The 16,261-nt window shown below is 41.4% G+C and overlaps 1 protein-coding gene across 1 annotated transcript in view; it reads left to right on the forward strand.

The window, feature by feature from the left end:
* The first annotated feature begins 1,572 nt into the window (after window positions 1-1,572).
* The window catches only part of MMRN2 (multimerin 2), a 106,516-nt gene continuing 91,827 nt past the window's right edge, over window positions 1,573-16,261 (forward strand). Inside the window, exon 1 of the mRNA XM_069753181.1 lies at window positions 1,573-2,166. Within this exon, the coding sequence (XP_069609282.1) occupies window positions 1,883-2,166 (284 nt within the window). The 5' untranslated portion in view covers window positions 1,573-1,882. The remainder of the gene's footprint in view (window positions 2,167-16,261) is intronic.

Consider the following 16,261-nt stretch of genomic DNA (forward strand, 5'->3'; position numbering starts at 1 on the left):
CAGTTTAGCCTGTGTAAGTGTCCAGATCAATGTCCCAAACATAAAGGACGATGGCCTCAACGAATTAAAGGGAACCTGTCACCCCAAAAATCGCGGGTACTGCAGTGTGCAGGCGCCGGGCCTCTCTGACCTTTCCGGCGCCTGCGCACTGCAGTACTTTGTTCTGCCCTCAACAGGGCAGAAAAATACGCCTGCGCCGGAGCCGTGGCTGAAGATCAGAAGAGGACGTCTTGGAATGAAGATGGGAGGCGCCGCAGCGGACCAGAGACGCCCATCCGACCGGACCATCAGTGGGACCGCCCCTGGGTGAATATAATCTAACGTCTTTTTCTCCTCTTTCAGGTAACATCGGGGACTTATCTACAGCATTACAGAATGCTGTAGATAAGCCCCTGATGCCGGTGGGCTTACCTCACCCGCGATTTTCGGGGTGACAGGTTCCCTTTAAGGTTTATTTTTTCTCCAGAGGTATATTCTTTACTAGGATTTTATCAGATTTACCATCACATAGGAAGAATTTTTTTCTCCTTTTTAGAGAAGATTGCTTCCTATTAGTGATGGGTGAGCATTGTTGCCACTGCTTGATACTTGTTCAAGCATTTGGGTGCTGAGTATTGCATGGTGCGTGCTCGAGTGCTTGGAACCCTGAGCTGCGCAGCACCGAAGCCGGGAGATAATCTCTCTATCTCCTCTCTCCTGTCCAGATCTGCCAGAAAAATTCTTCACTTTTAAATGGACTCATTGATGTACATTATGCTCGATACTCAAATTGAGCACCTGAGCAGTCCGAAGTTATCGATACGAGTACCAAGCGCTCAAGCAGATTACTGCTCGCTAATCATTGATTCCTGTCATTGAGTTTTTATGCCTACTTTCGGAAAATGTTGTATATTATACCCCCTTTTAATGTCAGGCTTCAGTTGCCTTTTAAAGGCCAATAAAATGTGGCATGCTGACCTAGTCTATCCAGGGAAAAAAATGGATAACTAAAGGAAACCTTCAAAACGCATAATAAATCAATCGGCTTAAAAATGGATTACAACTGTCCATGACTTCTCTTCTACATTAGATTATAAAGACTTTTGAGCAATAATAACACATTATTGGTATGTATCTTGAAAAAAAACACCATTGTGAACAAAAAATGAATGTCTCCAGATCGAAGCAGATATACAGACTGCATCTCTTCTACAAGTCAAGCATGGAAAACTGCACATCCTTAAAGCCCTGTATCTGCATTATCAGAACAGAACATCTAAACAATAACATACAACATAAGCAATGTTCTCAGATTTGGCCAGTTTGTCATGTATATACAGTACTTACTGGTAATTTCTAGATGGTAATTCAGAACATACCAGCTTTATATAGTTATTTTAGAGCATGTTTACATGTGCATCATATTATTTTAAAGCACTTTAATGTGAAGTATGAATGTCAATATATATGTTCTGGTTTTAAGGAAACCTAGTGTAAACTTTACAATATTTGCTCTGTCTTGAACTAACATCCTTTTCCTCCCACTTACAGCCCAATTTTACACAGAACAGGCATAGGGGCTCTGATAAGACTGTCTTCCTGAGAGCAGTAGCTCAGTGGAGGCTGCCAACCAGCAGCACAGCTTCCTTGAAAAAATATTCCTTCTCCAGACTCTCCTCACTAAGTTTTGTGCTCACCACATAGGAACAGGCCTTCACATTGTCTGATGACCTTTCACATTTCCACAGTAGTTGGGAGGGATTGTGCGTTTTTTCCGTTCTTTGTTAAAAAGTTCCCCCACCCCTAGTTTTAAACTTCAAGGCAATTCAAAGGGGCTTCTCAAAGTCACGCAGTTTCAGCACTTAGAAGTTCAAGTGGGTTTGTAAGGAGAAGACAGGGAGCTATGGCAGAGAAGCTGTATGTTACGATATGCTGTCTTGGACTACTGATTTTGACCTCTTGCACTTTGGTGAGAACACATATCTACTCAGCTGGATCCTCTCCTATAGGCTCTATTTTTGAGGTTCATGGGGTGTCAACCTTTGTCCACGGATTGCCTGGTCAAGAAGAAGCAATTGAAAAGGGGAATGTTCTGCATCATAAGAATATACAGAAACCAAATCCAACTTCATCGGACACCACGCGGACACAGTTACCAGAAACAGAACATCCTAAACCCAGAACAGGGTAAGTAACATCAGCAAAATAATGGCATGCGGTCAGGTAAGTATATAATGTACAGTATTGCAGGATTATGTGATGGTCCATTTTTAGGATATACTGTCATTATTAGGATATACTGTATTTCACTTGTGTCATTATATATATATATATATATATATATATATATATATATATATATATATATATATATTATTTATCATTTTATATATATATATTGTATATATTCTGTAATGTTATCTATTAGTTCTATTTGTTTCATTATATTTTGTTACACTCTAACGTATCTAATGCTACAGCTAGACAAAATTGGCATTTTGGCACGAGAGAAAGCAGGGACATTTTTAGGAAGATTTAACTGCAATTTATGTAAGTGATTCCTGTATTACAATGTATTTATGTAAAGAAGGATAACAAGTATAAACCGCCTTATAGTTTATTAGGTTGATCACGTTTGCTACTATGACTATGAATACATACACATGGTTGATTTCCAGTTATATTTTGGCCATGTCACCTTGCCATTGGATACTACTCTCTACCATATCCCCACCTTTTCTGTATGATGCACCTGCTAGAAGAGATGCCCGACTTACACTTTGTTAGTAACAGAATAAAAACTGTAATGCACATTTACCAACTGCCTTTGATACTTCAGTGATTTATTGGCTGTCAAGCATTTTCAGGCATATACTATATTTATTGTCGAGTGTTACAAGAGATATACAACTAACGGAATTTCCAACAATGAATGTTTATATATGAGATACCAGAATTTGGATGTGACATTCCCAAAACGAAAAAAACATTTCCATTGAGCTGTACTCTTCACAAATAACCATGGGTACAGGGGAATTATTCCTGTTGCTATGGTAGCTTGACACCTGCACCAGAATTGGGACCCCCATTGCCAGTCATAACAAGCTCCTCTTTTATCACTGGTGCCCAGTCTGAATTTCAATTGACAAAGGAATATAGTGGCCAATTCAAAAAACTGCAAATCAATCAATGCATTCTTCACATGTCTACTTCATATAGATGGGGATGAATCTTAGAATCGTGCAAACCTTGGTATAAATATCCTTTCATTAATACAGGATATACGGTAAGTAGCAGAGTTTTATAATTCAAAATTTTGTAAAACAACCTGCATCATGTTAACGTTTAAATACATCCTGGCACCAGGTAAAAAGTGGCCAGTTTTTGCTCTTTTTACTCCTGTTGCTCCTCTGACCATTCCACCATATGGTTCCTGAGATATGGGCCTTTATATTTAGTGATATTTTTATGGTCTTTACTAGCTGAAGAGCCCGGCGTTGCCTGGACATAATAAATATCTGTGGTTAGTTATAGCACCTCACTTCTCTTATTTTCCCATCACGCCTCTCATTTTCTCCCTCACATCTTTCATTTTCTCCCTTACACCTCTCATTTTCCCCCTCACTCCTCTTATTTTCCCCCTCACTCCTCTCATTCCCCCCCTAACACTTGTCATTTCGACCTCACATCTGTCATTTTCCGATCACTCCACTATTTTCCCTCACTCCTCTCATTTTGCACTCACACATTTTCATTTTCACCTCACACCTCTCATTTTCACCTCATACCTGGGGATATCTGGGCATATCTGGGCAGCACGGTGGCACAGTGGTTAGCACAGCAGCCTTGCAGTGCTGGAGTCCTGGATTTAAACCCCACCAAGGACAACATCTGTAAATAATTTGTATGTTCTCTCCATGTTTGCATGGGTTTCCTCCAGGTACTCCGGTTTCTTCCCACATTCAAAAGACATACTGATAGAGAATTTAGATTGTGAGCCCCAACGGGGACAGTGATGATAATGTGTGCAAACTGTAAAGCGCTGCAGAATATATTAGTGCTATATAAAAATAAAGATTATTATTATTATTACCTCTCATTTTCCCCTCAGTATACACATGTTTGTCATCTCCTTTATATATAGTATACACCTGTATGTCATCTCCTGTATATAGTATATACCTGTATGTCATCTCCCCTGTATATAGTATATACCTGTATGTCATCTCCCCTGTAAATAAAATATACCTGCTGTATGTCATCTCCTCCTGTATATTGAATATACCTATGTGTCATCTCCTCCTGTATATAGTATATACCTGTATGTAATCTCTTCTGTATATAGCATATACCTGTATGTCATCTCCTCCTATATATAGTATATACCTGTATGTCATCTTCTGTATATAGTATATACCTGTATGTCATCTCCCCTGTATATAGTATATACCTGTTTTATGTCATCTTCTCCTCTATATACCTATGTGTCATCTCTTTTATATGGTATATACCTGTATGTCATCTCCTCCTGTATATAGTATATACGTGTGTTATCCCCCCTGTATATAGTATATATCTGTATGTCATCTCCTCCTATATATAGTATATACCTGTATGTCATCTCCTCCTGTATATAGTATATACAGTGGGGCAAAAAAGTATTTAGTCAGTCAGCAATAGTGCAAGTTCCACCACTTAAAAAGATGAGAGGCATCTGTAATTTACATCATAGGTAGACCTCAACTATGGGAGACAAACTGAGAAAAAAAAATCCAGAAAATCACATTGTCTGTTTTTTTAACATTTTATTTGCATATTATGGTGGAAAATAAGTATTTGGTCAGAAACAAAATTTCATCTCAATACTTTGTAATATATCCTTTGTTGGCAATGACAGAGGTCAAACGTTTTCTGTAAGTCTTCACAAGGTTGCCACACACTGTTGTTGGTATGTTGGCCCATTCCTCCATGCAGATCTCCTCTAGAGCAGTGATGTTTTTGGCTTTTCGCTTGGCAACACGGACTTTCAACTCCCTCCAAAGGTTTTCTATAGGGTTGAGATCTGGAGACTGGCTAGGCCACTCCAGGACCTTGAAATGCTTCTTACGAAGCCACTCCTTCGTTGCCCTGGCGGTGTGCTTTGGATCATTGTCATGTTGAAAGACCCAGCCACGTTTCATCTTCAATGCCCTTGCTGATGGAAGGAGGTTTGCACTCAAAATCTCACGATACATGGCCCCATTCATTCTTTCATGTACCCGGATCAGTCGTCCTGGCCCCTTTGCAGAGAAACAGCCCCAAAGCATGATGTTTCCACCACCATGCTTTACAGTAGGTATGGTGTTTGATGGATGCAACTCAGTATTCTTTTTCCTCCAAACACGACAAGTTGTGTCTCTACCAAACAGTTCCAGTTTGGTTTCATCAGACCATAGGACATTCTCCCAAAACTCCTCTGGATCATCCAAATGCTCTCTAGCAAACTTCAGACGGGCCCGGACATGTACTGGCTTAAGCAGTGGGACACGTCTGGCACTGCAGGATCTGAGTCCATGGTGGCGTAGTGTGTTACTTATGGTAGGCCTTGTTACATTGGTCCCAGCTCTCTGCAGTTCATTCACTAGGTCCCCCCGCGTGGTTCTGGGATTTTTGCTCACCGTTCTTGTGATCATTCTGACCCCACGGGGTGGGATTTTGCGTGGAGCCCCAGATCGAGGGAGATTATCAGTGGTCTTGTATGTCTTCCATTTTCTAATTATTGCTCCCACTGTTGATTTCTTCACTCCAAGCTGGTTGGCTATTGCAGATTCAGTCTTCCCAGCCTGGTGCAGGGCTACAATTTTGTTTCTGGTGTCCTTTGACAGCTCTTTGGTCTTCACCATAGTGGAGTTTGGAGTCAGACTGTTTGAGGGTGTGCACAGGTGTCTTTTTATACTGATAACAAGTTTAAACAGGTGCCATTACTACAGGTAATGAGTGGAGGAAAGAGGAGACTCTTAAAGAAGAAGTTACAGGTCTGTGAGAGCCAGAAATCTTGATTGTTTGTTTCTGACCAAATACTTATTTTCCACCATAATATGCAAAAAAAATGTTAAAAAAACAGACAATGTGATTTTCGGGATTTTTTTTCTCAGTTTGTCTCCCATAGTTGAGGTCTACCTATGATGTAAATTACAGACGCCTCTCATCTTTTTAAGTGGTGGAACTTGCACTATTGCTGACTGACTAAATACTTTTTTGCCCCACTGTACCTGTGTGTCAACTGCTCCTGTATATAGTATATACCTGTGTGTCATCTCCCCTGCATATAGTATGTACCTGTATGTCATCTCCTCCTGTATTAGACCTCGTTCACACGTTATTTGGTCAGCATTTTTACCTCAGTATTTGTAAGCTAAATTGGCAGCCTGATAAATCCCCCAGCCAACAGGAAGCCGTCCCCCCTGGCAGCATATATTAGCTCACACATACACATAATAGACAGGTCATGTGACTAATAGCTGCCGTATTTCCTATATGGTACATTTGTTGCTCTTGTAGATTGTCTGCTTATTAATCAGATTTTTATTTTTGAAAGATAATACCAGACTTATGTGTGTTTTAGGGTGTTTCATGTGTCAAGTTGTGTGTGTTGAGTTGCGTGTGGCGACATGCATGTAGCGACTTTTGTGAGATGAGTTTTGTGTGGCGACATGCGTGTAGCAACTTTTTGTGTGTCGAGTTGCATGTGACAGGTTAGTGTAGCAAGTTGTGTGCAGCTAGTTTTGCGCGTGGTGAGTTTTGCGCGTGGCGAGTTTTATGTGTGGTGCGTTTTGAGTATGTGCAAGTTTTGTGTGAGGCAACTTTTACATGTGTTGCAACTTTTGTGCATGTGGCAATTTTTCCGCGTGTGCAAGTTTTGCATGTGGCGAGTTTTCCATGAGGTGAGTTTTGCCCTTGTGGCGAGTTTTGCGTGAGCCTAGTTTTGCATGTGACGTGTTTTGCATGTGACGAATTTTGCATGTGGTGAGTTTTGAGTGGCGACTTTTATGTGGCGAGGTTGGTGTATGTGTGGTGAAATGTGTGCTGAGGGTGGTATATGTGTTCAATCACGTGGTAGTGTGTGGAGCATTTTGTGTGTGTGTGTTCATATCCCCGTGTGTGGTGAGTATCCCATGTCGGGGCCCCACCTTAGCAATTGTATGGTTTATACTCTTTGGCGCCATCACTCTCATTCTTTAAGTCCCCCTTGTTCACATCTGGCAGCTATCAATTTGCCTCTAACACTTTTCCTTTCACTTTTTCCCCATTATGTAGATAGGGGCAAAATTGTTTGGTGAATTGGAACGCGCGGGGGTTAAAATTTCGCCTCACAACATAGCCTATGACGCTCTTGGGGTCCAGACGTGTGACTGTGCAAAATGTTGTGGCTGTAGCTGCGACGGTGCAGATGCCAATCCTGGACATACACACACACATCCAGCTTTATATATTAGATGAGGGGGCATGGCTCACAGAGTAACAAAGCAGAGGAACCTAAGGCACGCCCCCAGGGAATCCTGGAACCCCGTCTATGTGGTGAGAACCATAAAAATATGCAATAAATAAAAAGGCCCATTTCTCTGAAACCGTATGGTGGATATAAAAAAAGATACAACAGACAGAAAACTCGGATTAGCAATAATGTAACAGCAATCACTGCCACTTTTTATCTAGTGAGAGGTCTTCTTTAAAGGGGTTGTTTGTGCAGAGTTCCTCCTAGATTGTAAGCTTTCCTGTTCAAAAAATTGCTGTGAGTGGAGAAGCATATGACCAAACCTGTCCATCAGTTTTGTCCAATTGAAAAACACTTCACAGGGGAAAGCTGCTTTCTCATTGTAGGAGGCTGAAGGACAGGTCTGGTTACGTGTTTCTCCACCAGTAACCATTGTATGGACAGAAGAGTGGTGCTTTTTGGAAAGGGAGCTGCACTAACAAGAGAAAGTGGCCGACCGATGAAATTTCTCAGATTATTACTTTCAAGTAAACACATCTAGACTTGTGCATCTGAGACCCATCCCGAGTGCTTAATTTAAAGGTTAGAATGAGATGTATGAACTCTAGAGAAAGTTCAGAGGTCTGTATACAACTTTGTTCACACTCAAGGATAAGCTGAGTCTTGTGCTTGGTAGGTGAGCTCAGTGGGTGTTTCAGGAGCCTGAATCCCTCACCATTCAACACTACTAAACAGGGGCTAGATTGGGATATACTATAAATAGAGAGTTTTATAAGCAGAATGGGGCTAACTTCATCCACCTGATAAACATACAGATTAAGGTGAAAACTGAAGGGAGATAGCATTGCACATATTTAGGCCGGCGTCACACTCGGCATAAGACAATACGGTCCGAATATTACGGCCGTAATACGCGGAAAAGTCCCCAAAATAGTGGTCCATAGCTCCTCCGTAGGCAGGGTGTGTCAGCGTATTTTGCGCATGGCATCCTACGTATGTAATCCGTATGGCATCCGTACTGCGTGTTTTTCTCAAAGGATTGCAAAACCGACATACGGATATACAAGGGATCCATGTGTAAAAAAAACCCATAAAAACATACATACTGTCTATATATATATATATATATATATATGTCAGTAGACACATATATGTATATATATTAATATTTCATACAGCGCGAGATAGCTTTAAAGCCGGTAATTCAATTGCCGGCTTTTGCTATCTCCTTCCTAAACCCGACATAATATGAGACATGGTTTACATACAGTAAACCATCTCATATCCCCATTTTTTTTGCATATTCCACACTACTAATGTTAGTAGTGTGTATATGCAAAATTTGGCCGTTCTAGCTATTAAATTAAAGGGTTAAATGGCGGAAAAAATTGGCGTGGGCTCCCGCGCAATTTTCTCCACCAGAGTGGTAAAGCCAGTGACTGAGGGCAGATATTAATAGCCTGGAGAGGGTCCACGGTTATTGGCCCCCCCTGGCTAAAAACATCTGCCCCCAGCCACCCCAGAAAAGATGCGCCTATTCTGGCACTTGGCCACTCTCTTCCCATTCCCGTGTAGTCGTGGGATATGGGATAATGAAGGGTTAATGCCACCTTGCTATTGTAAGGTGACATTAAGCCAAATTAATAATGGAGAGGCGTCAATTATGACACCTATCCATTATTAATCCAATAGTAGTAAAGGGTTAAAAAAACACAAACACATTATTAAAAAGTATTTTAATGAAATAAACACAAAGGTTGTTGTAATATTTTATTCTACGCTCAATCCATCTGAAGACCCTTGCTCTGTAACAAAGAAAAAATAATAATCCAACAATATCCATACCTTCCGAAGATCTGTAATGTCCCACGATGTAAATCCATCTGAAGGGGTTAAAATATTTTACAGCCAGGTGCTCTGCTAATGCAGCGGTGCTCGTGGCTGCAAAACCCCGGGGAATGAAGGTAAAGTAGGTCAATGACCTATATTTACCTTCATTTGCGGTGAGGCGCCCTCTGCTGGTTGTCCCTCGAGCGTGGGAACTTTACTAGAAAGCTCCCAGGCTCGAGTTCATATGAGGAAAACCAGCAGAGGGCGCCTCACCGCGAATGAAGGTAAATATAGGTCATTGACCTACTTTACCTTCATTCCCCGGGGTTTTGCAGCCACGAGCACCGCTGCATTAGCAGAGCTCCTGGCTGTAAAATAATTTAACCCCTTCAGATGGATTTACATCGTGGGACGGTACAGATCTTCGGAAGGTATGGATATGGTTGGTTTATTATTTTTTCTTTGTTACAGAGCGAGGGTCTTCAGATGGATTGAGCGTAGAATAAAATATTACAACAACCTTTGTGTTTATTTCATTATAATACTTTTTAATAATGTGTTTGTGTTTTTTTTAACCCTTTACTACTATTGGATTAATAATGAATAGGTGTCATAATTGACGCCTCTCCATTATTAATTTGGCTTAATGTCACCTTACAATAGCAAGGTGGCATTAACCCATCATTACCACATATCCCACCGCTACACGGGAATGGGAAGAGAGTGGCCAAGTGCCAGAATAGGCGCATCTTCCAGATGTGCCTTTTCTGGGGTGGCTGGGGGCAGATGTTTTTAGCCAGGGGGGGCCAATAACCGTGGACCCTCTCCAGGCTATTAATATCTGCCCTCAGTCACTGGCTTCCCTACTCTGGCGGAGAAAATTGCGCGGGAGCCCACGCCAATTTTTTCCGCCATTTAACCCTTTAATTTAATAGCTAGAACGGCCAAATTTTCCATATACACACTGCTAACATTAGTAGTGTGGAATATGCAAAAAAAATGGGGATATGACATGGTTTACTGTATGTAAACCATGTCTCATATCGTGTCGGGTTTAGGAAGGAGATAGCAAAAGCCGGCAATTGAATTACCGACTTTAAAGCTATCTAGCGCTGTATGAAATAATAATATATATACATATATGTGTCTCACTGACATATATATATATATACCTATTCTATGTGTACACATTTATTCTACCTATTCTTTTGTAAGCTGTCAGTGTGATTTTACTGTACACCGCACTGAATTACCGGCTTTTCTCTCTAACACCGCTGCGTATTTCTCACAAGTCACACTGCTGGTCCGTGTGTAATCCGTATTTTTCTAGCTTCCATAGACTTTCATTGGCGATTTTTTTGCGCAATACGGTGACAAACGCAGCATGCTGTGATTTTCTACGGCCGTAGAAAGCCGTATAATACAGATCAGTAAAATATGGCAGATAGGAGCAGGGGCATAGAGAATAATTGGGCCGTGTGTAATGCGTGTTTTACGGACGTATTTTATGCGCTCATACGTCCGTAAAACTCGCTAGTGTGACGCCAGCCTTACTGCTCTCTCTGTTCTGCAATATGATAGTATCAACCAAGTCAACATGCTGGAGTGTTTCCTTAACCCCTTCATGACCTTGGGATTTTCCGTTTTTCCGTGTTCGTTTATTGCTCCCCTCCTTCCCAGAGTCATAACTTTTTTATTTTTCTGTCAATATGGCCATGTGAGGGCTTATTTTTTGCAAGTTGTACTTTTGAACGACATCATTGATTTTAGCATGTCATGTACTAGAAAACGGGAAAAAAATTTCAAGTGCGGTGAAATTGCCAAAAAAAAAAGTGCAATCCCTCACTTGTTTTTTGTTTGGCTTTTTTGCTAGGTTCACTAAATGCTAAAACTAACCTGCCACTATGATTCTTCAGGTCATTATGAGTTCATAGACACCTAACATGACTAGGTTATTTTTAATCTAAGTAGTGAAAAAAAATTCCCCCCAAAACAATTGCACCATTTTCCGATACCCGTAGCATCTCCATTTTTCATGATTTGGGGTCGATTGAGGGCTTATTTTTTGCGTGCCGAGCTGGCATTTTTAATGATACCATTTGATCATAGATCAACATAGATATGTTCTTTTGATAGCCCGTTATTGCATTTTAATGCAATGTCGCGGCGACCAAAAAAACGTAATTCTGGCATTTCGAATTTTTTTCTCGCTACACTGTTTAGCGATCAGGTTAATGCTTTTTTTATTGATAGATCGGGCGATTCTGAACGCGGCGATACCAAATATGTGTAGGTTTGATTTTTTTTATTGATTTATTTTGAATGGGACGAAAGAGGGGTGATTTAAACTTTTATTTATTTATTTTTCACTTTTTTTTATTTTATTTTTTATTTTTGCCATGCTTCAATAGCCTCCATAGGAGGCTAAAAGCTGGCACAACTCGATCGCCTCTGCTACATAGCAGTAATCATCAGATTGCTGCTATGCAGCAGAAATGCAGGTGTGCTATGAGCGCCGACCACAGGGTGGCGCTCACAGCTAGCCGGGATCAGTAACCGTAGAGGTCTCAAGGACCTCTATGGTTACTATACAGAAGCATCGCTGACCCCCGATCATGTGACGGGGTCAGCGATGCGCTCATTTCCGACCGCCCGGCCGGAAGCGCCGGTTAAATGCCGCTGTCAGCGTTTGACAGCGGCATTTAACTAGTTAATAGCGGCGGGTGAAACGCGATTTCACCCGCCGCTATTGCGGGCACATGTCAGCTGTTCAAAACAGCTGACATGTCCCGGCTTTGATGCGAGCTCACTGCCGGAGCCCGCTTCAAAGCGGGGGTTCTCACCTCGGACGTAGTATCCCGTTGGAGGTCAGAAAGGGGTTAAAAGGGTTGTCTACAACTAGGACAAGCCCTTCTCAATCTGAGTGTTTGCCCCCATTAAAGTAAAAACACCTATACTCACCTCCATTGCCGGTGCCATTCCAATGGTGTCGGTACTCACTTTCTGGGGCTCATGAAATGTTGTTACTGTGCCCAATCAGCGCTGATGTCACTGTCCTCGCCTTGAAATATATAAGTAATCAACAGGAGGTGAGAGCTGTGTCTGGCCGCTCGCTGTCTGTTAATTACATATATGTCTGAAGATCGGGACGATGACGCCAGCACAATGCTATCACTACATAACAACCTCATGTGAGCCCCGAGATCGCGAGAGCGACAACACTAGAATGACGCCAGCATCAGAAGTGAGTATACAGTCATGGTTGAAAGTGTTGGTACCCTTGGAATTTTTCAAGCTGCATCAGTGTCAATGTGAACTATCTGTCAATATTTGAATAAAATGAAATGCTGTTATAGGAGATCCAGGAGGACTTAACTGCTAACACAGAGACCTAAAAAAATAGAGTGAAATTTGCCAAAAGAACCCCAAAACATCTTTAATTTTCACCATTTTTTTTACTGCAGCTTCTGAGTTCTTTTTTTTGTACAGTTGTACTCAAAAATTTACATACAGCGGCAGAATATTTGCTTTCTTGGCCTTTTTCAGAGAATATGAATCATAACACCAATACTTGTTCTCCACTCATGGTTAGTGGTTGGGTGAAGCCATTTGCTGTCAAACTTCTGTGTTTTCTCTTTTTACATCATAATGACAAAATAAAAAAACAAATGGCCCTAATCAAAAGTTCACATACCCCATTTCTTAATACGGTGTGTTGCCCCCTCTAACATCAATGACAGCTTGAAGTCTTTTGTGGTAGTTAGAATCATAGAATGGTAGAGTTGGAAGGGACCTACTGGGTCATCTGGTCCAACCCCTGCTCAAAGCAGGATTCACCAAATCATCCCAGACAGATGTCTGTTCAGCCTCTGTTTGAAGACTTCCATGGAAGGAGATCTCACCACCTCTCGTGGCAGCCTGTTCCACTCATTGATCACCCTAACTGTCAAAAAGTTTTTTCTAATATCTAATGTGTCTCCTCCCATTCAGTTATATCCTATTGCTTCTAGTCTTTCCTTGTGCAAATGAAAATAAAGATGATCCTTCTACAATGTGAGAGGCCTTGAGATATTTGTAGACAGCTATTAAATCTCCTCCTAGTCTTCTTTTTTGCAAGCTAAACATTCCCTGTACAAGAAAAAGAACACAGAAGCTACAGTCAAAAATGGTGGAAATTAAAGATGTTTTGGGGTTCTTTTGCTGCCTTTGGCACTCAGTGCATTGATTGTGTGCAAGGAATCATGAAATCTGAACATTTCCAAAGAATTGCGGGTCACAATGTAGTGCCCAGTAGGGTTGAGCGACTTTTACTTTTTTAAGGTCGAGTCGGGTTTCATGAAACCCGACTATCTCTAAAGTCGAGTTGAGTAAAATCGGCCGATTATGGCGAAAAGTCGGGGATCGACCGAAACATGAAACCCAATGCAAAGTCAATGGGAATTTTTTTTTATTTTTTTATTTTTGATTTATTTATTTATTTATTTTTTCCCTTTCCCTCTCCCTCTCCCTGTCCCTCTCCCTCTCCCTCTCTCTCTCTCTCTCTCTCTCTCTCTCTCTCTCTCTCTCCCGTCCCTGAACAGAAAAGCTGGTGTTACACATTGCAAATCGCTACTGCGCACAATCGACAAGATGACGATAGGCGTCCACGCCCCTAAGACCTATGTCATCACTCTGCCCACGCTCCTTCATTGGCTGAAGAAATGGCGCCAAGCGCATCATACGAAACGCGACTTTGGCGTGAAAGTCGCGTACCGCATGGCCGACCCCACACAGGGATCGGGTCGGGTTTCATGAAACCCGACTTTGCCAAAAGTCGGCGACTTTTGAAATGAACGATCCGTTTCGCTCAACCCTAGTGCCCAGTGTCAGAAAGCTGGGTTTGTGTCCTAGGTCACTGGACTTCCAGCAGTATAATGAGCCCAACCATACTTCAAGAAGCGCTGGTGAGTTCTGAAATGGCGAACAATATTTTCGGATGAGTTGCATTGAACAGCTCGAGAGAGATCTTAAAATTGCTGTTCTTAACAGGCAACCTTCAAATATGAGAGACATGGAACAGTTTGCAAAAGAAGAATGGTCCAAAACTTCAGTTGAGAGGTGTAAGAAGTTTGTTGATGGTTATAAGAAGCGATTGATTGCAGTTATTTATTCCAAAGAGTGGGCAACCAAATATTAAGTTGAAGGTGCCAACAATTTTGTCCGGTCCATTTTGGGGATTTTGTGTTAAATGAGGTCCAATGTACCTCATTTTTTTCTCAGCTCTATTTTTTTATTGTTCCAATACACACAAAGGAAATAGACATGTGTATAACAAAACATCTGTAATTGCAATAATTTTTTTTAAGAAATACCGTACCTAATTTTCTGGCACAATTTCAAGGGTGCCAAAACTTTTGGCCACTACTGCAAGTATTTTTATTTTAACAAGGAGTAAACATTCAGGTTGAGTGTTGACCTTATAGTGGACAACCCCTTTAACTCTCATAACCACACGATCCCACTAATCAGACATTTCTGACATATATTTTGGCTTGCCCTTAAAAGTTTCTTATTGTAAAAATCATTGTCTTAAGAATACTGCACAAACAACACAACGCACAACACAAATTATGAAATAAATAACTGCCACAAATAAAACAGAAAGGGCATCACTAGAACTGATACGGAGTCCAACAGGCAAGACTGAAGGCGGACAAAGGAATATCAGGCTTCACGAATGCTTAAGGTTATGGTGCTCTGCATATGATAGCTAAACAGCAGTCCGTAAGCAGCCAACAAGAAAGAACTTATGCGGCACTCACCCCAGGGTAGCAGTGTAAATCGTGATCTTTATTGGAGAAGAAGTGGAAGTTACATCCATCAGGACATCAGGTACAACAGAGGGTGCGGTAAAGGAGTGCGGACGACGGCCGTTTCGCACACTAAGTGCTTCGACGGGTCCAGGTGGTAGATTACACCACGTCATTTCCTTATAAAGGATTTCTGACGTGTATACATAAAATGTGGACAACATAGTGATTTATACAAAACGTGACATCTATAAAGTAATCTACATACAGACATACAATACTGAAGGATTCCTCGTCTATGCGATCTATTTAAATATACCATCGTATATAGTATCATTATACCTACAAATTTTCTTTCACGAATAACTAAAACACTAAGGCTACGTTCACACTAGCGTTGCGCCGGCCTGCGTCGGCGACGCAACGCGCGACGCACGAAAAAACGCGCACAAACGCACGCAAAAACGCGCGCGTTTTGCGACGCGTGCGTCGTTTTTTGACGAGAATCGGACGCACAGAAAATGCAACTTGTTGCATTTTCTTGCGTCCGACGCTAGCGTCGTAAACGACGCAAGTGTCAAAAAACGCCACCCAAAAAACGCACGCGTCCCCTATGTTAAACATAGGGGCGCGTCGCCGCTGCGTCGCCAGCGCAACAGCGACGCACATTGGCGGAACGCCAATGTGAACGTAGCCTTAGAAATCACAAACCAATAGTACTTCCTATAACTTTATAAAAATACTGACACATCGAGTCTGTCATTTAGTCCAATCGGCCCCTGTGCGTTTGCATTTAAGATCCATTTGGCTTCTTTTTGTAATAAGATTTTATTTTGATCACCTCCTTGCGGAGGATATTTAACTGTTTCTATGCCAGTGAATCTTAGCAGATCAGGGTTGGCGTCATGTTTGTCTCTCATATGTTGGATTAGTCTCAAACACCCTTTGCCCGTTCTAATTGAGTTATAATGTTCTTTGAACCTCATAATTAAAGGTCTAATTGTTTTTCCGATATAAAAATATCGGCAAGGACAGAACAAAACATACACGACAAATTTACTTTTACAAAAAATAAAATCTCTCACGACATGGGTAATAGAGCCTATTTGCAAAGGATTTTTTATTATGTGGAGGTGACAGAACCTACAATTTCCGCATTTGTAATTACCGGCTGGTGTATTACTAGAAA

Source organism: Ranitomeya imitator, chromosome 2 (genome assembly GCF_032444005.1).
Source record: "Ranitomeya imitator isolate aRanImi1 chromosome 2, aRanImi1.pri, whole genome shotgun sequence".
Lineage (NCBI taxonomy): Eukaryota > Metazoa > Chordata > Amphibia > Anura > Dendrobatidae > Ranitomeya > Ranitomeya imitator.